Source organism: Melospiza georgiana, chromosome 1 (genome assembly GCF_028018845.1).
Source record: "Melospiza georgiana isolate bMelGeo1 chromosome 1, bMelGeo1.pri, whole genome shotgun sequence".
In the NCBI taxonomy this organism is placed as follows: Eukaryota; Metazoa; Chordata; class Aves; order Passeriformes; family Passerellidae; genus Melospiza; species Melospiza georgiana.
The window spans coordinates 120,516,274-120,537,160 of record NC_080430.1 but is presented as its reverse complement, the minus strand read 5'-3'; the positions used below and the strand labels follow the sequence as shown (position 1 = coordinate 120,537,160).

The 20,887-nt window shown below is 40.2% G+C and overlaps 2 protein-coding genes across 7 annotated transcripts in view; one reads left to right on the top strand and one right to left on the bottom strand.

The window, feature by feature from the left end:
• Nucleotides 1-12,746, top strand: part of ARFGEF1 (ADP ribosylation factor guanine nucleotide exchange factor 1) — an 84,102-nt gene extending 71,356 nt beyond the window's left edge. Inside the window, exons 30-39 of the mRNA XM_058018878.1 lie at nucleotides 154-283; nucleotides 1,251-1,386; nucleotides 1,488-1,626; nucleotides 6,011-6,080; nucleotides 7,296-7,425; nucleotides 8,221-8,360; nucleotides 8,737-8,905; nucleotides 9,388-9,526; nucleotides 10,421-10,538; nucleotides 11,280-12,746. Coding sequence (XP_057874861.1) covers nucleotides 154-283; nucleotides 1,251-1,386; nucleotides 1,488-1,626; nucleotides 6,011-6,080; nucleotides 7,296-7,425; nucleotides 8,221-8,360; nucleotides 8,737-8,905; nucleotides 9,388-9,526; nucleotides 10,421-10,538; nucleotides 11,280-11,444 — 1,336 coding nt within the window. The 3' untranslated portion in view covers nucleotides 11,445-12,746. The remainder of the gene's footprint in view (nucleotides 1-153; nucleotides 284-1,250; nucleotides 1,387-1,487; nucleotides 1,627-6,010; nucleotides 6,081-7,295; nucleotides 7,426-8,220; nucleotides 8,361-8,736; nucleotides 8,906-9,387; nucleotides 9,527-10,420; nucleotides 10,539-11,279) is intronic.
• Nucleotides 12,747-14,583: 1,837 nt separating this feature from the next.
• The window catches only part of CSPP1 (centrosome and spindle pole associated protein 1), a 62,686-nt gene continuing 56,382 nt past the window's right edge, over nucleotides 14,584-20,887 (bottom strand). For 4 of the 6 annotated variants that reach the window (XM_058019118.1, XM_058019098.1, XM_058019128.1 and 1 more), the window contains 3 exons: nucleotides 20,420-20,535; nucleotides 20,117-20,267; nucleotides 14,584-15,460 (listed from right to left, as the gene is read on the bottom strand). In XM_058019118.1, the coding sequence (XP_057875101.1) occupies nucleotides 15,231-15,460; nucleotides 20,117-20,267; nucleotides 20,420-20,535 (497 nt within the window). In that variant the 3' untranslated portion in view covers nucleotides 14,584-15,230. The remainder of the gene's footprint in view (nucleotides 15,461-20,116; nucleotides 20,268-20,419; nucleotides 20,536-20,887) is intronic. The other 2 variants (XM_058019088.1, XM_058019139.1) reach the window with 2 other exon arrangements.

Sequence of the window (20,887 nt, the reverse complement as noted above, 5' to 3'; positions counted from 1 at the left end):
CAAGCTGATTTTCTGCTTATGTTTTGGATACTCGTGTATGTATATTTTTCTAAACAGTTTTTGAGTTTGTTATTGCTGCTGTAGTTGTACTTACTTGGTCTTGCTCGTGTCTTTCTGTAACTCTTGGTATAAGCTGTTCTTTCTTCATTTCAGGGGCTTAACAGTAATGTTTGAAATAATGAAGACGTATGGCCATACTTATGAAAAACACTGGTGGCAAGATTTGTTTCGGATTGTCTTCAGGATATTTGACAACATGAAACTGCCAGAACAGCAGACTGAGGTGATGAAAGTGGAGGAAGATAATTTACATGAGAACTACATTTACAGTAGAAAACCTGTAATATAGCTTAGTCAAGTAATGTAGGGTAAACCTCAAAACTTGGATGGTGGGCCTGTGGTTCTGGTAGCCTTGTTTTGTTTTATAGGCATTCTGTTGGCAGGTGTTGTCACTTTTTTCATTTTTTTAAAGCCATAGTTGTAAAAGACCTGGTAGTTTACACTAGGAACAGCAGAAGAATAGCATAAAATGCAATGTATCTAGGGCTTGTAAGTAGAGCTGTAGCTTTTACATATGATGTTTGGAATATGAGACACAGCATGCTCATTTGAGTGAGGCTTGAAGTCAGCAGTGAAGTCACAATTAATAGAAATAAGTTCTGTTACTTCAAAATTTTTGATGACAAGGCAGAAAAAAAGACCCCTCAGCCAAAGTGAAACCAAAAAAACCCACAACCAACCCACAGACAAACATAAACCACCCAAAACAGCACTGTGCTGTCATTGCACACTTTTGACCAGCCATTCAGGTTTTGATCTGCCAAACCAGAACCAGATACTGCTCTGAAAAACAACTGAAATTGGCTTTAAAATGTAACTAATGTGTAAATTGTTAGTATTAGAAGTTAGATCAAAATTATCAATTGTTTTAGAGGCTTTGTCTGGCTGTTTGTAGTAGGACATGTCTCACTTCAATAATTTTTTTTCCCTCCTGGAAAATGCTTAAACACAGCTTTAGCTTGGTGTTAAATCATTGAGTAGGATTGGACACTAAGACTGTTTGTTTGTCTGTTCCTGTAGTTCTTTTTAAACCTGCTTGTTAGCAAAGCAGGAGTTAAGGCTCCAGATTTTGAGGTTTTGAGATACAGAAATGAATTTCATGTCACTATAAAGCAAATTGAGTAAATACAAATATGTTTATCCAGAAGTTTCGCCTTCAGGTTGTAACTCTTCTTTTTTTTGACTCCTAGAAAGCTGAATGGATGACAACTACTTGTAACCATGCACTTTATGCAATCTGTGATGTATTTACACAGTATTTAGAAGTACTTAGTGATGTTCTTTTGGATGATATATTTGCACAGCTGTACTGGTGTGTGCAGCAAGGTAGGAACTGCACAAATTATGTTAAAACAATGTTAACATTTTACAATGTTAACATTTACTGTTGAATGTGAATGAACAAATACCCTGTTTGTCTCTTACAGACAATGAACAACTGGCACGATCTGGTACAAACTGTTTGGAGAATGTTGTCATCCTTAATGGTGAAAAGTTCACCCTTGAAATCTGGGATAAAACTTGCACTTGCATGCTGGATATTTTCAAAACTACAATCCCTCATGCGTAAGACAACTGTTACTATTAATACTTTGTGAAATAGTTTAACTAAATGATTTACCCATTTCAAACTCTTAGATATCTCATGGGTGGGGTGAACAAAAAGCTGTTAAGTGTGGACTAAAGAGAAACAGACTTACTTGCAATGTGGTGGTAAATTAGGTGTAGGTATTCTGTATTGTTAATGATGAAGTGTTAAAAACTAAAATACTGTCTAGGAGATAAGCAAAAAAACTCTCCAACAACCCCCAGAATGTAAAATGAATCAGTTTTAAGGTTTTGGATTTTTGGAGAAGTACTATATGATTTTTTGGGGGGTTTTTTTTGGTAATAGAAGATGCTGGCTGTGCTGTTTGTAATTCCATGTGGAGCTTTTGCCATAAAATACTAAAATACTGCAACAGTCTTATAGATTTAAGTCTGTGTGATTGATGGTTAATTTTCATCATATGTTTGTATAAATCTTAATCTTTTTGTGAAAATTTTCTTGGCTATTTGGTAATTCTTTCCATTCGTATGATGACTCTATGTGAGGTTTCTTGGAGTAAGGCTGCACCATTCCAAGTGCTGTGTTTTATCCAGTTCCTATTCTTTGCTTCTGGGACCTACTTTAGGCCTGAAGAAAGCTGAAGCAAAAGAAACCTTCTGCATGTCAGTCTTTCCTTTCCCTCTAAAATTCCTCCAATTTTAGAGTTGCATATCAGACAGCACTGTAAGAGAGCTTCATTCATCTATTAAAAGATAAAATCTGTCACTACCTCACTTTTGTTTTTTAAGTAAGTAGGTATAAATTAATTCCATCCATAAATAAGTCTGAAATGAAGCTGAAATATTTGGGAAGCTAGCAAGATACTTCTGTATTTTGGTAACTGCCAAAAATAAAATTGGAAGCCACATCTCTGGATGTGGAAGTTTAGCTGAATTAACCCTAACTTATTAGGGCCTGTACTTGGAAAGATTTTGAAGTTAATATTCACTAGCAGAACATTTGCTTTGGTTTCAACTTATGATCAAAACTTACATTTCTGGGTATTCTATAATTGAATATTAGAAACCTTTCTAGAGCAGCATTTTGAATATCTTAATATTTAGACATACTCAAAATACTCTTGTTGCCTTTAGTTATATCTAATTTGAAATATGTGTATTTTTCACTTTGATGTTGAGGCCTCTCATCATTTGCTTCTCAAATGGGTTCTTTTCCTTAGGAGAGTATCCAACTCCTTCCTTTAACTTTCTTTCTCTTTTAATCTTTCTCTACCATCTTTTGAGAACTTCATTATGTTATTCCTTTTTAAATTTCTGGGAGGTTGCCAACTTTTGTAGTCTTTATTTTGATTTTATGTGAGGGTACACATCTTTGTTTCTTTCTCTTTCTGAGTCCTAGGAGGATACTTCTTTTTTGCCTCTCTTTTTATGACATCTGGTTCTTTTTCTGAGACTCCTGGTTTGGCTGACATTTCATATTTTATTTCTAATCCCTCTATTATCCTTTTTTTCTTTTGCAATGGAGCTTTTTCTCCCCTCCCTTCCTTAGTGTTTTTATTATTTTATTTTTTTGACAATGCAAAAAAATTGTTATCAGTTTATTTACCAGTTTTAATAAAACCACCCAGTTCTAATATTCAGCTTGTTGTGGTGCCTGCCTCAGTGCTTAGAGAAGGCACTCTACCTTTGTTTTTCCATGCTTGGAAGTAACACAGTAGTTAATGTTGAAATGAAGACAAATCACACAGTGGTATATATGAAAACTTCATGGGCAAGTGCTTTATTGCCAGTTGTCTTCAAATAGTCAGAGGCTGTGAATCTCTGGAGTGTGAAGTATCTTCTGGCAGAAGTTCTTATTAGTCTGATCAGGTAGAGTTTCATTTGTTCTTTTTTAGCATTCATATGAAACATCTTCCAGGTGTTGTGCAGCTTCTCTAATTTAAGAGCTGCAACATTGGCTGCACGAGTTCTTAGTTGCAGCATCAGCCTCTGCTGGTTCTTGGCAAGTTACTTTATTGCAGAGAGAGTTGATCATATTTCCTTGTTTGGAAAATGTACTATAATATTTACTCAGCTACCAATTTCTGCAGGGGTCAGTTACTAGAAAACCACAGGCCATGCTGCTGCCAGGCTTCTGCACATCACCGAGGTGTTGATAGCTGAAGGTACTCCTACAGAATGACACAGAGTGGCTGAAGTTGGAAAGGGCTCTGGAGGTTTTGTAGCCCAACCCCTGTGCTTAGGCATGGCCACCCCAGAGCACTTTTCCCATCACCATGTCCTGACTTTCAAATATCTTCAAGGGGGGAAGCTCCACAGCCTTTCTGGGCAACCTCTGCCTTGTGCTTGATCACCCTCACAGTGAAAAGCTGTTTCCTAATGCTCATAGGGAACTTCCTGTGTTTGTACCATTGCCTCTGGTCCTGGCATTGGGAATCACTGGAAAAAGCCTGGCTCTGCTTTGCCCCCACATTTCAGATATTTATAGTGTTGATAAGATGTCCTGAACCTTTTCTTCTCCAGGCTGTCTCGGACTCTCCTTATGGGAGAGATACTCTGGTTCCTTCTTCACCTTTGTGGCTTTTTGCTGAACTTTCTCCAGCAGGTCCACATCTCTCAAACTGGGCAGCCCAGGACTGGCCACAGTGCTGAGCAGAGGGGCAGGGTCCCCTTCCCTCCTGCTGGCAGCTCTCCTCACACAGCCCAGGACAGCGTTTGCTTTCCCTGCAGCGAGGGCACCCTGCTCACTCACATCCAGCCTGGTGACCAGCAGGATCCCCAGGGCCTTCTCTGCAGGCCAGGCTGCTCCCCAGCTGGGCAGCCCCAGCACATCCTGGGGTCTTTGGCCTTGCTCCTCCCCAGGGGGAGAACTTTGTTCTGCCCTCACTGAACTGCACAGGGTTCCCATCAGCCCATTCTCCAGCCTGCGGAGGTCCCTCTGGATTGCAGCATGACCCTCTGGTGTATCAGCCACTCCTCCTACTTTGTGTCATCCAGCTTCCTGAGAGTCCTCTCTGCCCCGTCTGGGTGATGGGCATTGTCTATTGAAGTGTCCATGAAGATGGACAGATTGAACCCAGCATTGACCACTGGCCTCCAGCTAGATTCTGGGCACCTAATCACCATCCTCTTGGCTTAGCTGTTCAGTCAGTTTTCAGTCCACCTCGCTCTTTGCTTGTCCAGCCTATCAATTTTTGCTTATTGTAATGGTTTCTTTAATTATTCTTTTAGTTTAATTTCTCTTCTAGTTTAATTTCTCTACTGTTCATAATTTTTGTTAATTTAAATTTTCTGAAGCTTTGTAAGAGTGAGTCTTGGCTTTCTGGTGCTGAGAAATCCAGTGTGAGTGCCCTCTTATCTTCAAAAAATTCAAGAGTTAGAATTGGTTCCTTGCACAGATTATGGTGGTCCAGCCTCTACCAGCTCATAGTGGTTCATTATCCCAATGCCTCAATTTATGTTCTTGCAGCTTTCAGGAATCAATTCAGTTCTCTATTCTATTCTATTTGTTGCCTTATTACATGCCTCAAGTTTTTATCTTATTTGTCTTTTTAGTTATCCAGTATTCAGTTTTCTGGAGATCAGTGGTACATTCACTTAGGAAGCTTAACTTGGTGTAAAAACTCTCCCTTAGGAAATGCAGACACAAATGTCCAATATGTGTTACCTCACACAGATGGAGACTAAGGAGTTTGAGACCATGACAATGACAAGTAATTCCAATCTTACTTTGCAGCAGTGAATTGGATAGAACAAGAAACAGTGGGACAACTTAGTTTATTTAATCCAACATCCCTCAATTCTTGGCAGGCACAGACAGTATCAGTAAGTTACAATTAGTGTAGACATTTTTTAATGCTAAGGTTAAGATCCTCAAGACAGTCATGTCCTATAGGAAACCAGAAGGGAAGAGATCAGAAGTATTGTCAGTGATTTGATACCTCATAACAGCAATGAATCCTGAGTGGAAGTGGTGAATTTTTAATTGGAAATAGAAATATAATCCTGGAATATACTCCAGACAGAGAATGCAAAACATCTCAAATGTTAATGAGGCTTCTTCTGGAGTAGATTCATTCTTTATTCTAGATCAAGTTTAAGGCAGTGTGGGAGAAAAGGCCCACTAATGGCACTAAAACTCTGCCTTAAGACAAATCCAGTATTTCTGAGAAAAGCTAATCCACCTCAATATGGTCCACTTGTCCATCCAAGGTAGTTGACAGAAATGTTGAAGTTCAACAAACGCAGTACTTACACTTTTAAACATGTGAAAAAATAAAGTGCATTTAGAATTAAAATTAATGCAAAAACCCCACACCATCTTGAAGGGGACTTTTTAGAGTGTTGGTTCTGATTTATATTTGAAACTTGGTAAATTTGGGACTGGTGTTGTGTTTTTAAGGCTGCTGACTTGGAGACCAGTTGGTGGGGAGTTCTGCTCTGGCTCTCCTTCTGATGCAAAAGAAAAACTGGTAAGCTGCTGAAATAAATAAAACAATAATTTAAGATTGCAAGAGCTCAGTACAAATGTGTTGTGATGTAGAATAGGTGAAAATATACTTGCTTTAAATACATTTTTCTGTTTTAATTTTTGTGATTTTTTTTTCCAGCTCAAGTGCTATTTTAATGTTTAAAAATGGCAAGGAATTAATTGATAAAGAAGTATGTATTTGTTTGCAGCAAAGTTGACTTCCATAAATTGGCTGTAGGTAGTTACCTGTGTTTGTTTTAGGTAATGTCGTGTGTCTGGCAGGTTTCTCTAATACTGTATTTGGGCTTTGAGTTGTTTTGTGGTTTGGGTCATGGTTTTCTTTCATTTTGTACTGGAAAGAAGAGAAACTGCTGAAGAGGGATAGATTGGCAGACTGACTTTTTTTGCCTCCAAATTTTCTCTTGTAATAAGACCTTAAATATCAATTTAAAGTAGAAAATTTGTATAACCACCAGATTTCTTAGTGTTGACTGAAGAAACTGGTGTGAAGTCTGGATTTGCCTGCAAGTGACAGCTCCTGTAGCTGCCTTGCTATTGATGAGAATTAGTTTAGCTTTTGGACATTCTCACAAGATTGCTGCATAAAGTTCTTTATAGATTAATGAAGCACTTGATACAAGTTGCTCAAGGATAATGGTCCAGATGAGCTTTACTAAGAGAGCCTGACTTCCTCCATTTATCTTTATGAAGTGTTAACCATAATTCAGCTTCAACAAAGTAAATGTTTGTGAAGGCCAGCTCTCATTATATGGGTATTGTACCTTTGTGCTGTACCATGACTCATTTATAGTGGTTTGATGTAAACATATTGGCTGTATTTTTGATCCATTTATGTCAAATATAGTAGCAGGAACCTGCCAGCAAACCTCCTGCACTTGATCTGGTAAAAGCTGTAGTAACTCTTGAGTGACAGAAGAAATGCTTGAAGGGAGTGCAAAAACCTATCTGAAAAATGCTGCTCATTGCATTTTCTGTGTGCTTGAGTATTTTTACTTGTTAAATTTTCAGTTGTTTCTTAGTAGCTCATCTTTCTGGTACATCTTTCATGAATGCTCATAGCAGGTATGACTCAAGTGAATGAAAGTGCAGTGTTGAAACAGCAAATGTCTTGAGCTCTGAAGGGCACAGCACTATTACCAATTACTAGAAGTTTTCTGTAAGTTAATTACTTATTTTTCCTTTTTTTTCTTTTCAGGATACAATCTCCCAGAAGTCAGTAGATATCCATGACTCCATCCAGCCTCGACCTTCAGATGGACGCCCATTTCAGCCCAGCACAGGGGCCACGGTAGCAGAGGAAGCAACTAAAGCCAGGCCAGCAGCAAGTGTGTACTCTGCAGGGGTTTGGAGTTTTTATCTGTGCAGAGTAGTATGAACTGGATGTTTGATATATTAGTTACAGTCTCAGCTGTGATTTCAGAAACATGATGTGAAGAAATCACATTGTTTAAATTTTTGTCTTCTTGTAGTATGACAGAATTTTCTTGGACTCCTGTGGGTCCACATTTTTTGCCTCTTAGATTTTTAAAACAGAGTTCAACTGCCAGCTTCTAGGCTTTTTACCCAAAGCAAAATATTAAAAATAGTAATCTCCTTACAGTGCTGTGTGAGATTTCTTTTCTTAGGAGCAGAGATTTTTCAGTGCAAAATGCAACAGAAGCAGTAGCTGAAAAAGAATTCTGTCTATGATTTGAGGAGAGTTTATCAAACCCTTATTTAAGATCCTTGTGCAGTTGTGTTTCATTGCTTAAAATGGTCATGTGTTTCATTAGTACTTGCCACAGCTGCGAACAAGCATGGTGCCAGTGCTGTGCTAAGCCTCCTGCCTGGGAGTAGCCTCTGGCTCTTGATATTGCCCTGGAAGTCCGAGTCACTAATTTTGGTGATTTTTAGGTAACACTAAACCAGGTTGATCCAGTGTATCACAGACAACTTCAGGAAACAGTTTTTTAAGAAGTTCCAGTTGGTAACATGGTGATCTCTCCTAGTGTTAGTAATTCCAGCAGGTGGATTCCAGGTTTGCTTTACACATGTTCATGAAGTTAAACTGTTCTTCAACATACCCTCAAAACAGCTCAGAAAAGTTCTTTAGTTAACAAGTAATTTTCTTTCCTTTAAAGAATTTCCAGAACAGAAGTTATTTGCTGCTCTTTTGATCAAGTGTGTTGTGCAGCTGGAACTCATTCAGACGATCGACAACATTGTGTTCTTCCCAGCAACTAGCAAAAAAGAGGATGCAGAGAATCTAGCAGCAGCACAAGTAAGTGGAACTGATAGGTACCTCTCTTTTTAACAAATTTTCTTCCAAAGGTGTTAAGTTTCTCAAACTCCTGTAGCATCTGCTAATTTATAATTTTTACATGCATTTGAGAATTTCCATTGGCCTGTTGAGATCTTGTACAGCTTCCATTAAATTGCATTTGCTCTGCCAGGGCAGCACTGTGGAGATTTAAACATGTATTGCTCTAGGGGATTTGTATATCTGGGATGTGGATACCACCTTTAATACAGTGTTCAGTTTAAGTACAAATGCAGATGTAAACAGGGTAGGATTGAGTTATCACAGGAGCTTGCTGAAAACAGTTGTGAATTTTTTCCTTCAAATCTTTTTCTTCCTGTTTCCCTTTTTTCAATAGAGAGATGCAGTAGACTTTGATGTCCATGTGGATACACAGGATCAAGGGATGTATCGTTTCCTAACATCACAGCAGCTTTTCAAACTTCTTGATTGTCTGCTGGAATCTCACAGATTTGCTAAAGCATTTAATTCAAACAATGAACAAAGAACTGCTCTCTGGAAAGCAGGTGAGTCAGTCCTCTTGAAGAAATACTTTGTGACAGTGTGAATTGACCCAAAAATAGGGCAGGAGTACTTTGATGCTAAATGTAAAAGTTGAAGCTTTGGCTCTATAAGTGTAGAATTCATAAAGGGAAGAGACCTAATCTGTGGAGGCGCAAATATCTCTGATTTCCTAAAATTTAAGGTTTCGCTGAGGTACAGCTGCCAAGCTGATTCTTGGCTGTGTGAGTCCCATGCTTGGAAACTGCCGGCACAAGCACAGGTTTCACAGCCAGTTATAAGCTGATACTAAAAATGGGTGCCAAACACAATTATGGCACGTATAAATAGGTTGATTTTTAGCAATGCTCCATTATAATAAATATTATGAGAAAATAATTAACTGAGGTGATTCTTCTGTCTGTGTGCAGAAGATGCTAAGAAAGAGAAGTAGGGGACTGTAATAAACTGAACCAAAAATCTCAGTGGATGCTTGGAATTCCCGTAGGTTTCAAAGGCAAGTCCAAGCCCAACCTGCTGAAGCAGGAGACGAGCAGCCTGGCCTGTGGGCTGCGCATCCTGTTCCGCATGTACATGGACGAGAGCCGCACCAGCGCCTGGGAGGAGGTGCAGCAGAGGCTGCTGAAGTAAGGCCCGTGCAGCTGAGCCTGTGGTGTTATTTCTCATGTTAAAGAAAGGGGGTGGGTGGTTTAAAAGGACAAACCATCTCTGTCTGCAGTAAATTTCTAGAGCCGACACCTGTGTGTGGTGGTCACAGCTAATATTAAGAGGTTTATGTTCTGTGGGGAGTGCTGTGCCTCCAGCTACTGATGCTGTCTCTCCTTTTTGTTCCCATTGCATGTTTTGCAGGGAGAACAAAGATTTTTTTTCACCTTGTTTTGTATCATGTGGGTAGGTGAGGGCTCTTCTTTAAAAAGGAAAGCAGCTATCACCTAAGCCCTGTTTTTTCTTTCACTAACCTCAGGTATTTTAGGCAGCTGGCACTGTTTGTTCTCATTTTCAGAAATGGACACTGGGCTCTGGCAGCCTTGTGAGCATACAGAGGCCTTTGGCTCTTTTGGTTATTGATCTGAATGTTTTTTGTTTATAAAGTTTTCAAGCAACTGTTAGAATAAGGGCGGGCTTTAAACCTCAACAGCAACACTTAAGGCTTAAGACTTAAAGACTAGGAAGCAGAGCTGAAAACTGCCTGGTTACATCAACATGAGATATTCCTAAAGCCCACGTAATGCTTTGTCAGATACCTCTCAAAGAGCACTTGATGTGTTTCAAATACATTCGCAGACAATATAATCACGTTTTGTCAGCTTATTTATTACTGAAGTCCTAGGACTTTGGGTTTGACTTGAACAAGGTCACTGCTTTTTGTCATTAGCCAGGCTTAGAGCAGCTTTCATAAAGCAATGCTGTTCTACACCAGGGCTTTACACTGCCAGAATTTGCAAAGCCAGAGCTCTCTTTCTGCAGTAGAGCTCAGAAGGAAATGTGATTTATAATATTTTTGTGTCTTTTGTCTCCAGTGTCTGCAGCGAGGCTCTGAGCTATTTCCTCACTCTTACATCAGAAAGCCATCGGGAAGCCTGGACTAACCTTTTACTCTTATTTTTGACTAAAGTCCTGAAGATAAGTGATGAAAGGGTAAGTAACTGTTTGCAATGATGTTTGAGATGACATGTACAGGTAAGAAGTAGTTCCAGACTGGTTCATCACACACAGTTACAGACTTGACTTTGAAAGCTCCTGCTGCTCTGTAGACGCTCTCATGTTGAGGGAATATACATTCAAACTGCACTTGACAGATACTGACACTAATAATTCAGTGTGAAGGTGCAATGAGTGATAAAATAAAATGTGTCAGAGAAGTTTAAAGATGCTGGAATCCTTTAGAAGTGTGTGTTAAATTGTTTTTTACCCCTCTCCTGCTGAGGAAGACAATTAGTGATGATATTTTATTCAAAGAATTAACTCTTGTTTCTGCTGCCAGTGCTGCAGGTACACATACATCTTGACCTTCTCCAAAGCAGTTCTGCAGTAAATAAATCCCTGTTTAATCTCCCTCTAAGAACACTTGGCTGAAATAATTAAGTGATGAAAAAGGCCAACTGCAAGAAAAAAGCTCATAATAGAAAAATATTTCCTCTTGGAGAATAAGCATTAGTAAGGAGCTTTGTGTAGCTGGTGAGCATCTGTCGGAGTATATCACAGCTGTCTTAGCCTTATTCTAGCACTGCTAATTTCAGTTGTAAAGGTGTTTCTGCTTGTCGCTTTGTGGGTTTCTCACCCTCATTTGGGAGAGTATTTAATATTCTGATTTTGCAGTGTGCTTTCTGAGGTGTACCCATGTATAACAGAGTCATTTCTTGTTTGTTTTCTCCTCAGTTCAAGGCCCATGCCTCGTTCTACTACCCTTTGCTGTGTGAAATCATGCAGTTTGACCTGATTCCAGAGCTCCGGGCTGTGTTGCGAAGGTTTTTCCTGCGGATCGGGGTGGTTTTCCAGATATCCCAACCACCAGAACAAGAGCCTGGGATAAGCAAGCATTAGCAGATAGTGATGCTCTGTTTCCAAGTTTATATTCCTCAGCTAAATAAAAGGACCAGGTAGCTGGGCCATTGTGTCTGGATCTCCATGTAAATGGTTTCTTTCTCTGGCAGTGTGTATCCAAGGGTTAACGGTACAGACGCTTCCAACTGTAATTAAGGCTTGCAGCACTCCAGTCCCTCTCTTTCCTGGCGGATTCTCTCCCATCGGTTTCTCTTGCCTGGCTCCTGCTGAGCACAGAGCCAGTTTATAGCACAGTCCCCCTTGTCAGCACGGGCTGCAGTGTCCTTTACTGTCCCTGACAGCAGCATAGCAACAGATGTTTATGGCGGGTGTGAAAGTGAAGTGTACCCAAAGAAACATATATATGTAAAGGTTTGAGCTTCTGCGAGAAGTACAACTCAGGAGAGCTGTATTTTGAAGGATAAAATGTTTATAGTGAAAAGAAAATGGAGATTATTGTTCATGGAAAAAAATATTTAGCAACTATGTCTGATATTCTAAGATTTTTGCACACTCAGGCTGTCTGAGACATTGGTAATCATCCTTCTGTGAAAATGTACAGAGATGCAGATCTGTAATATAAACTCTTTAACATTATACAGTTCTTCCCAAATTATTTTATTTCTGTAATACTGATTTGTTGAAAGCCCATAACTCTTCCTTGTTTACCAAATGCACTAGAAGTTTGGGTTTCTTTTTTGGGTTGTGATTTTTTTTTCTTCCTTTTTTGTTATTTTTGTTTTGTTTTGTTTCATTGTAGCCCAGAAGTTATTGTTGCCGACTTTTGTCAAGAACAGCGGTAGAAATATCACGACTGACATAACTACCTGTACTATACTTGTTTTAGGGCTTTGAAATATAACGAGCCATTGAAATGATGATCCTTCAAGGACTGGAACTTGAATCACTGCAAACAAGTCTAGGTTGTGTCTGCTGTCAGATGTTTTTTGGTTGATGTAGATTTCACTCTTATGTACAGAATTTAATGTTGGATATATTCAAGTAACAAATCTGGCATGGTTTGGGGATGGTTAAATTTATTGGAAATGTATTCATACTGTGAATTGTGCTCTGATGGTTAACAGACGAGATTGTCAAGCATTCTGTATTACAATGGATGTAGAAATTTTTTTCAGATGGACAAAATGTATATGGTACAGATATGTAAAGTTTTCTATGTAAAAAAATTCTGTACAACTTTCTGTACAATATTTGGTTCTCATCTGGCATATTCTAATCAGGTTATAGGTCAATAAAGTTTTTGAACTCTTTCATCAGTGCAATCAAAACCAGTCTAATCCACAGCTACTTGTTTTACAGTTTGCTTTACCTCTCATGCTTTTGTTTCAAAGGAGCAAACCCCAGACCCTGGGAGCAGAAAGCTGGGTGCTGTCTGGGTGACTGGGATGCCTCTTCTCACTGTTAGAGACAAATACAAGGGGAAAGAAGTGGTAAATTTAAAAAAAAAAAAAAAAAAAAAAAAAAGGTGGGCAGGGCTGGAGGAGAATAAAAGCGCTACATGTACTGGCCAGATGGACCCCAAAGTGCTGCACAGATAGAAGCTCAGAGCTGCACTCTGCTCTCTGGGGATTAAAACACAAGCACCAAACAGCTGCTGGATAAAGGGGGAAGGGAAGGGATTACAGTTCTGCTGACTTGGAACACATCAGCCAGCTCAGCTGTGTCACTGTCTTCAGTTTTGCTAGTAAGAGTGGGATTGGATTGTTCTCCAGTGTCTTCCCACAAAACTCCTGACTGGCACGGGAGAGCAGTGGGAAGAGCAAGGTGTGTGAGGAACCTCCTGTCCTTCAGGGCAATGTATCTGCCACAGACATTCACAGCAGGCTCCAAAAGCAGTTCAGTGCAATAGCTATTGGAAAAGCCAGAAAAGGGAATTAAATGCTATGACCTGTGGTTCAGAATTTGCTCACAAAGTTAATTGAGGTGGAGCAAAACCAAATAGCAATTACCAGAGTCAGAAGGGGTAGAATTGAGGTTATTTCAATTAATTGTAGCCTTTCCTCTTGGACTGTATTTTACTTGCTCAGTTTGTTGTGCTGTGCTTTAATCTTAAACTGCTGTGTTAGGCCAGACCTAAGGTCCTTGACAGTGACCAGTAATAATTTTTACGGTGAGTATAATGTGTCCCAGAAAGTAATTCAAACAAGGGGTTGTGCCACATCCTGGCCTTGAACTGGAGGAAAGGAATGCCAGGTTCTGATGGTCTGTGGCAGTTATGAAACTTACTGCAGTGAAATGAGGGTGGCTTTTTAGGGAAACACTAAAAGCTCCTCCTGGGGAAAAATCTCCAATTAAAATTAAGGAAATAATAGTTAAACTCTGTAGGCAGTTAGATGAGGAAGAGAAATTCTGCATCTAGCCTGGAGTTGGTACAGTGAATGTGTCTCCAACTTGTGAGGCAACTGGAGAGAGCCATCAGGGCTGGTGACAAAGTATAAAAGGCAGAAGGTGGACTTTGGCATGAGAGGGTGGTAAGTGTATTATTAGAAAGCATTCTCACAAAGTTATTTCCTCAGTCTCTGGGAAGTCCAGCCTGAAGCAGCCATGCAGCCTGAGGTACCTGCTCCAGCCCAGGTCAGGGACTGCCCAGTGCCCCTGCTTGAGTGGCCACAGCTGTCAGACCCACTCTGTTGAACCTTCTCACTGCTGAGCTAGAAATTCTGGGTAAGAATTACCCTGACTTGGCAAATCTTCTCTTTGGGAAGGAACGTGCTAAGCCCATGAAGCTCAACAGCACACAGGTTTGAAAGTACATCTGTGAGTAAACAGTGCCTGCCCTCATCATGGAACTGCTGTAGCCTTCTGTCAGGTTTACAAAAGCTTGAAGGTGGCAATGTAGTAAAAACAAAAGACCTTGTAAAAAGTTCTTGTTTTCATCAGTGGTTTGTTAGGGTCATTTTTCCCCCTGTAGATCAGGTTTAGGCCTCTGGGTGAGAATTTCCTAACCAAAAGGAAAGTTGCAGCTTTACCCCAGCTTCACCTTGGTTGTGTAGTTCATTGAACTCCTAAAATCTTGCTCCAGTCCTTCTTGCTAAAGCTCTGTGCTCTTAGTGAAGAGATTTTCCATGTTTCCATGTGTTTTTATTTCTTTGGAGACAGCCTTAACACTCCAGTTTGTTCATGAGTAAATAAAAGCTGAAGCAAATCATAAATTAAGAAAAGTCGGCTTTCACAGTTTTTATAACAAAAATAATTTTAGTAACAAAATACTTTATTAACTCTTCAATCAGAAACATAAATATATTCAACAATATCTGTATTTTCAGCACACAACAAGTCAGGGAATGTAAGACACATTGTTAATAGTATTTTTTTTTCCATAAAAGTGTTAGCTGTGTTTTCATGCAGGACCGCCTTTATCCTGTATGAAAACCAAGTGTCCTTGTTCAAGTTACTCTTTGGGTAAAAACCTATTGCCCTTCTGCTCTTGGGCTGTTCTAATGCCAGAAAGTTTTGGAGTTTGACTATAAACCTAAAAAAATCTTTGATTTAATATCAAATTCACACACACCACACTGTTTCTGAGGCTGAAACTTAAGTTGTACAAAAAGTGCAAAAGCTGCCAAGCTATTCCTCCACGTCCCACGTCCCGGAACAGAAAACATCCCTGCGCTCCACCTCCGTTGCACTGCAGCGGCTGATCCTTTATTATTGCTATTTGCAGTGACACACACACAGCTCCACTCTGCACACGGGGAGAGCTCTCCCTCCCTGCGGCATTCCCGGCAGGACCGAGCGCTCCCTCCCGGCGCTTCCCGGGCGGAGTCAGCCGTGCGCGGTGGAGAGGCCGTGCCAGCCCATGGGCAGCGCGCTCTGCGGGGACAGCGGCCCTGTGCCCTGCGGGGACAGCTGCCCTGCCCCGGGCTGCTCCGCCAGCAGCCGCCGCAGCGTGGCCGACGTGCCCGGCCGCAGCCAGGGCTCGGTGTCGGTGGAGCTGGCCTGGGACTGGGCGCGCCTCAGCAGGTCATCCACATCCCCCAGGGAAATGTCATCACCTGAGAGAGAGAGGAGAGCAACACGGCTATTAGACCCGACAACACGACACGGGGCAGGCTTGGCTGCAAATAAAAAAAAAAATTAAAAAAAAAAAAAATATATATATATATGTGTGTGTGTGTGTGTGTGTGTGTGTGTGTGTGTGTGTGTGTGTTTATATATATATATATATATAATATTAATATATATATATATATACATACATACATATACACACACACACATATATACATATATATATACACACATATACACGCACACATATATACACACACATATATATATATACACACACATATACACACACACACATATATATACACACAAATATATACATACATGTACACACACATATATACACACACACACATACACGCACACACATATATATACACACATACACACACACACATATATATATACATATATACACACACACATATATATACACACATACACACACATATATATCTATATATAATAATGCTTTAAAATTATATATATATAATAATGCTTTAAAATGATATATAAAATAATGCTTTTAAATGACGTCTCTACTTAGCACACGTCTGCTGATGTTCTGGGGAATTGGGCCTCAACAGCTCCTCCCCAGCAGCTCAGTGAGGGGATGAGGATACAGGCACAGGTGGGTGGACTCAGCAGAGGGTTCTTGCTTTCCAAAAAACTTCTATTTAGGGAGAATCTAATCTGTCAGTGCCTGTATGCATAAAGATGCATGTGAAATAAGGCCATTCCATTACAGTGGCCTGACTGAACCTTGTAAAAATGTAAGGGGATAGAATATAAGTAAATAAAGGTAGTGTAGAAAGTAATCTTATCCCCTGAAGAGTTGCAGCTGGGATAATTATTAAAGATTAGAAGCAGGCCTGACTTTAACAGGCCACAGCTGTAGCCAATAAGAAGAGTGTTATAAAAGAGTGGATTGGTGGGAACTGGGGTCAGTTTGCTACTGTGAGAAGAAGGAAGAGTCAGTGCTTAGAGGAGCTACCTATGAGAAGCATCACAGAAGTACGAAACTCTAGCAATATGGAACCCTTGCAATATAATAACAACATATAAACAGTCTCCTACTGAGGAAGAATTGTTTTAACTTGGTTTAATAGTGCAAATACAAGTGAGCCTGTGCATCACAGCCCAAAACCTCAGTGAATGTCATGCTGAAAGTGGCTAAGTTGGGATCTTCCTACTACAGCTACAAAACAAGCCTCACCTAACAAAAACCAAAACTGCCATGTCTATGAACTTGGGGTCATTATCACTCTGAACTCTACTGTTACTTGTTTCAATTCTGTCAGCAATTATACATACATCTAATACCTTAAACAAGGTATTTGTTGTTTGATAAATCCAACCTTGTTGGATTATCAAACAACATACTTATACTAACAATTTTACTATATATGAAAGGGTATAAAGATATAAGTTCCTCTGTACTGTTCATTTTTTTGCTTCACAGCATCTAAATTTTTACATACTTAAACAAAAAATTATGCAAATCCCCTCTATCTATAACAACTGAAAATGCAATGTTTTCCTCTTAAAACTGAATCATGTCAATGAAGAGGTTCTGGTTTCTTGGTGATAAAGGTGGGCAGAAACATGTTTAAAGACTGTGGAGTAGGAAAAAAAATCAGCATTTTTGCAGAAACATCCTAATTCAAGCAAAACAGAATTGCATATTATTTAGTGACTGAATAATTCACCTAAGTAATTAACAATGCAATTTAAGTATTTAGATGATTTTACCAATTTCAGGGTTTTATTCTTCAAAAATGACAACTTTTAAAAATGAGATTTTAAGCCAAAGCTTCTGTGAAGATTCTCATTAAAAACAAAGTTGATGGTCTGAGCATGGGCGTGAAGCTTCTCCAAGGCCTGGAGAAGCAGCAGGCAGGTGTGCAGGGGTGAAGGGAAGGACAGAACAGCACAACCCCACATCCACTGGGAGCAAGGGCTCAGTTTCCCTCTTTGTCTGTTAGGTGGGATTGCAGGTTCTAGAACAAAATGCCAAATACTTTTTGTTCCAAAAGAACTTGGCAGGAATCATTAGTTCTGTCACATCACACAGACAGTGATCTGATCATCCTCCAAGCCCTCCCAGTCTGGTTAAAACTTGTCTGCAACACTAGAAGTGAGAGCAGACCTCCCTCTCTCTGGGGCCTGCCATCTCCTGGGCTTGAAGCTGGCAGAGTGAATCTCTTTGTCTCCTCAGTCCTGGGTCAGAGCAAATCTCTTGTGAGTTGGAACCCACAGTTTTTTGCATTTGTAGGTTTAGAGGGGTTACCAGCACACAGCAGGAAAAGTGATACCTAAAGAAAAGAACTTTCTGTTTCCTGCTTGAAGAGATGATAAATAACAACTAAAACAAGGTTGTTGAGAGACAAACTGGGAATGTCCAGGCCAGGGGGCTGCATTTCCCCACATGTAACTACTTCTGCCTTTACAGCAAAGCCTTTAGATCTTGCAGATGCCAGAGGCAAGATCACAGTGCACATCACTGGATCAGACTCACTTGGTGCTGCTTTTAGAAAGCTCAGCAGATCAGCTGCACTGCAGAACTTCATCATGAATTTCAACACTTCACACACTCCCTAGAAAACTGTCCTTAATTGGGACACACATCAACACTCTGGATAATTCAGTTTGCATGAGGAGGCTGAGGGTAAGGAAAGCTTTTCCTTAGCATGAAATCCTGCTTTAGAAATGGAATGGTATCTGGATTCCTGCAGAACACCAACAGCAGCACATCTTGTGTGCCCAAACCTGTGAGAATTCCCTCTTCTGTATCTGAGCCTGCTCTTGTTTATGCCCACAGGAACACACATACCTTGCCTGACAGAGACTCCATCACCCAAATATTCACCAAGTCTACACTGATGGGAATTTTTTTGGATGAGTAAAAATGGAGAGGGCCTGACTCCTTTTGTCAAATTTTCCAATTAAGAAAACAATACTAGGATGCCTTTAGGATTCCCACATCAGTCCCATAGCAGAAAGTGAACTGCTGTGAACAGAGCCTCCTTATTGAAGCAGATCAGCTCTGAATTTAGAATTTATCAAAGCCTGTGAATTGCCATCTCTGGTCATTTCAAGCGAAGATAACCAGGTTCCTTAGTTATACATTTGAGAGATTTGTTTTCTCTCCGCAGTGTCTCTGAGGGCAGAGGAGAAATGACAGACCTGGCTGCTCAGAAAGCAAGAGGATGCCACAAAGGTTATTTCAGACTGTTATGGAAAAGGAGTAAAAAAGCTTGGCTTCACTCATTTGTTCTGTAACATCCCTGAGCACAAGGAGGGAACAGGAGGGAAGCAGCAGTGCAGCCTGAACCACCACAGCTGAGCAAGAGGATCTATTGCTGCCTTTCCAAGAGGCACAAATGCCAAGGATGAGTGATAAGTCCCCATGTGCTCCAGAGAACAAGCTACATACAGACATATAAATATATATATACACATATCAAAATTATATTTATCTAAAGGCTGAAGCTCTGGAGGCTGTGACAAACAGAAGGCAAGCAAAATAAAAAGTGTAGTGCATATGATATGAGGTGAAATTATAAAAGAGGTGAGATACAATAAAGATACTTAAGTAGTGGTAGTTCACATAGCAAATATATCTGGGTGGAGTAAAATTAGTAAAGATTTTATTTAGATTATAGAAGAAAATTAGTATGAATAGAGTTTATTTTTAGTGACTTAAAACCACAGTGAGATGGCTAAAACAAACAAAAAAAAAAAGGATGAAGTGCTTGTAAGAGTACCCATAGCAACAGAATCAAAAATACTGCCAGCATCTGTACTCTCTCTAAGTTTATAAAAAGGATACTGATACTGTAATTGCCTAGACAGCATAGCAACCACCTCCCAAAAAAAAGGGAGATTTCAGACTCATATGAAAGAATCATTAGCACAAAGTGTATGAACTGGGTCTCAATCCATGTGAGAAATGAAAGGCCATTAATGGTTGCCATGATTGGCACTTCATACACAAAGGGATCTAGATCAGGCAGCCACCATTTGGAGATGCTCCAAGACAACTCCCAGCACCTGATGTAAGAAACTTGGAATGAATTCAAGTGTGTGTGCAGTGGAAGAGGTATCAGTATCAAATACTCACATACTCAAATACTGAATGATCATTCATATTAACAAAACACTAGAAAATCAAATTAACTAGAAACTGAAGTACTTCATCATACACAGCTCTCTGGCATATCTTCATGCTGGTTGGACACAGACATCTGACTCCCAGGAATGCCAACAGACTCACGCAGGCACCTCATCATCATTCACCACTCGGGTGTTTTATTTCTTCCCACTGCCATTGCAGCTGTGCAGCTGGATATCCCCATCCTGCTGCCCACACTGCAGTGCTGCTCACAGGACAAGCAGGAGTGGCTACCAGACAGGAATATAAGAATCTTTTCCTACTCTCCTCCTCTAAACTTAGTCTGAAGCAGTTGTGTTGAGGCGTGCTGGGGAAGCCCTTGTACCAGCTACAGAGCTCCACAAATAACCCCTGTGTTTGATCTGGTTGCTCACTGTTCTGCTACATGAAGCCTATTATTATTTGTTCCTTTAATTATTGTAATTAGTCAGTGTTCACTGCATCATCTGTGCTACAGGGAGCATACCCAAGGAAGGAGATTTCTGCTGGAGCTCAGTCAGTCTGTGCAGTCGCTCCTCGTTCCTGCCTTTCCCCTGCTCCACGTCGAGGCTGAAGTTGGAGTGCAAGGAGAAGCTGTCAGGCTGCAGCAACGGGGTCTGCCCTGCTGGAACCTCCTCCTGCAGGGAACCCAAAAATGCACACATCCTTCAGTTCAACAGCACCCTTTTTAAAAGTGTAAATAACTGCAGGTGTGCTCCCTCAGGAGCCATGACATGGAGTCACTGTGGAAGCACAGGGACTGGCTGACATTGCATCTGTCAGTTCTTACATGTACAGCACTCTCCACAGCTCTCTGCTTCAGTCTTCTCCTCTCCCTTGCAGAAAGTGGATGCTGTGGCAATAAATTCACTTCTTCTAAGGCAGAAAACATTTCCCCATTAGCACCTGGAAAAACAGGTGAAATCATTCTCAAAGGAATTGAAATACCAGAGAGTGCTCCAACCTATTTATGTTTTGAAACAAGCCAGTATGTTGTAAGTGACTCCATCACAGGAGTGTATTCATTACAAATCCTGTTTATACCCAGACCTTTAAAGCAAATGAGTACTCAAATGAGCACAGCACCTATCTTTGAAAGAGAGAACACTTGGAAAATCAGAGTCATAAACAAATATGCTACATGACATATATAATAACATTACATGCACTGTGCTATATGGAATATGATAACAAAATCTATGCCTTAATCACACATCCTTGGTCATACCTCTGCCTTTTCATGTAACAAAATGTTACA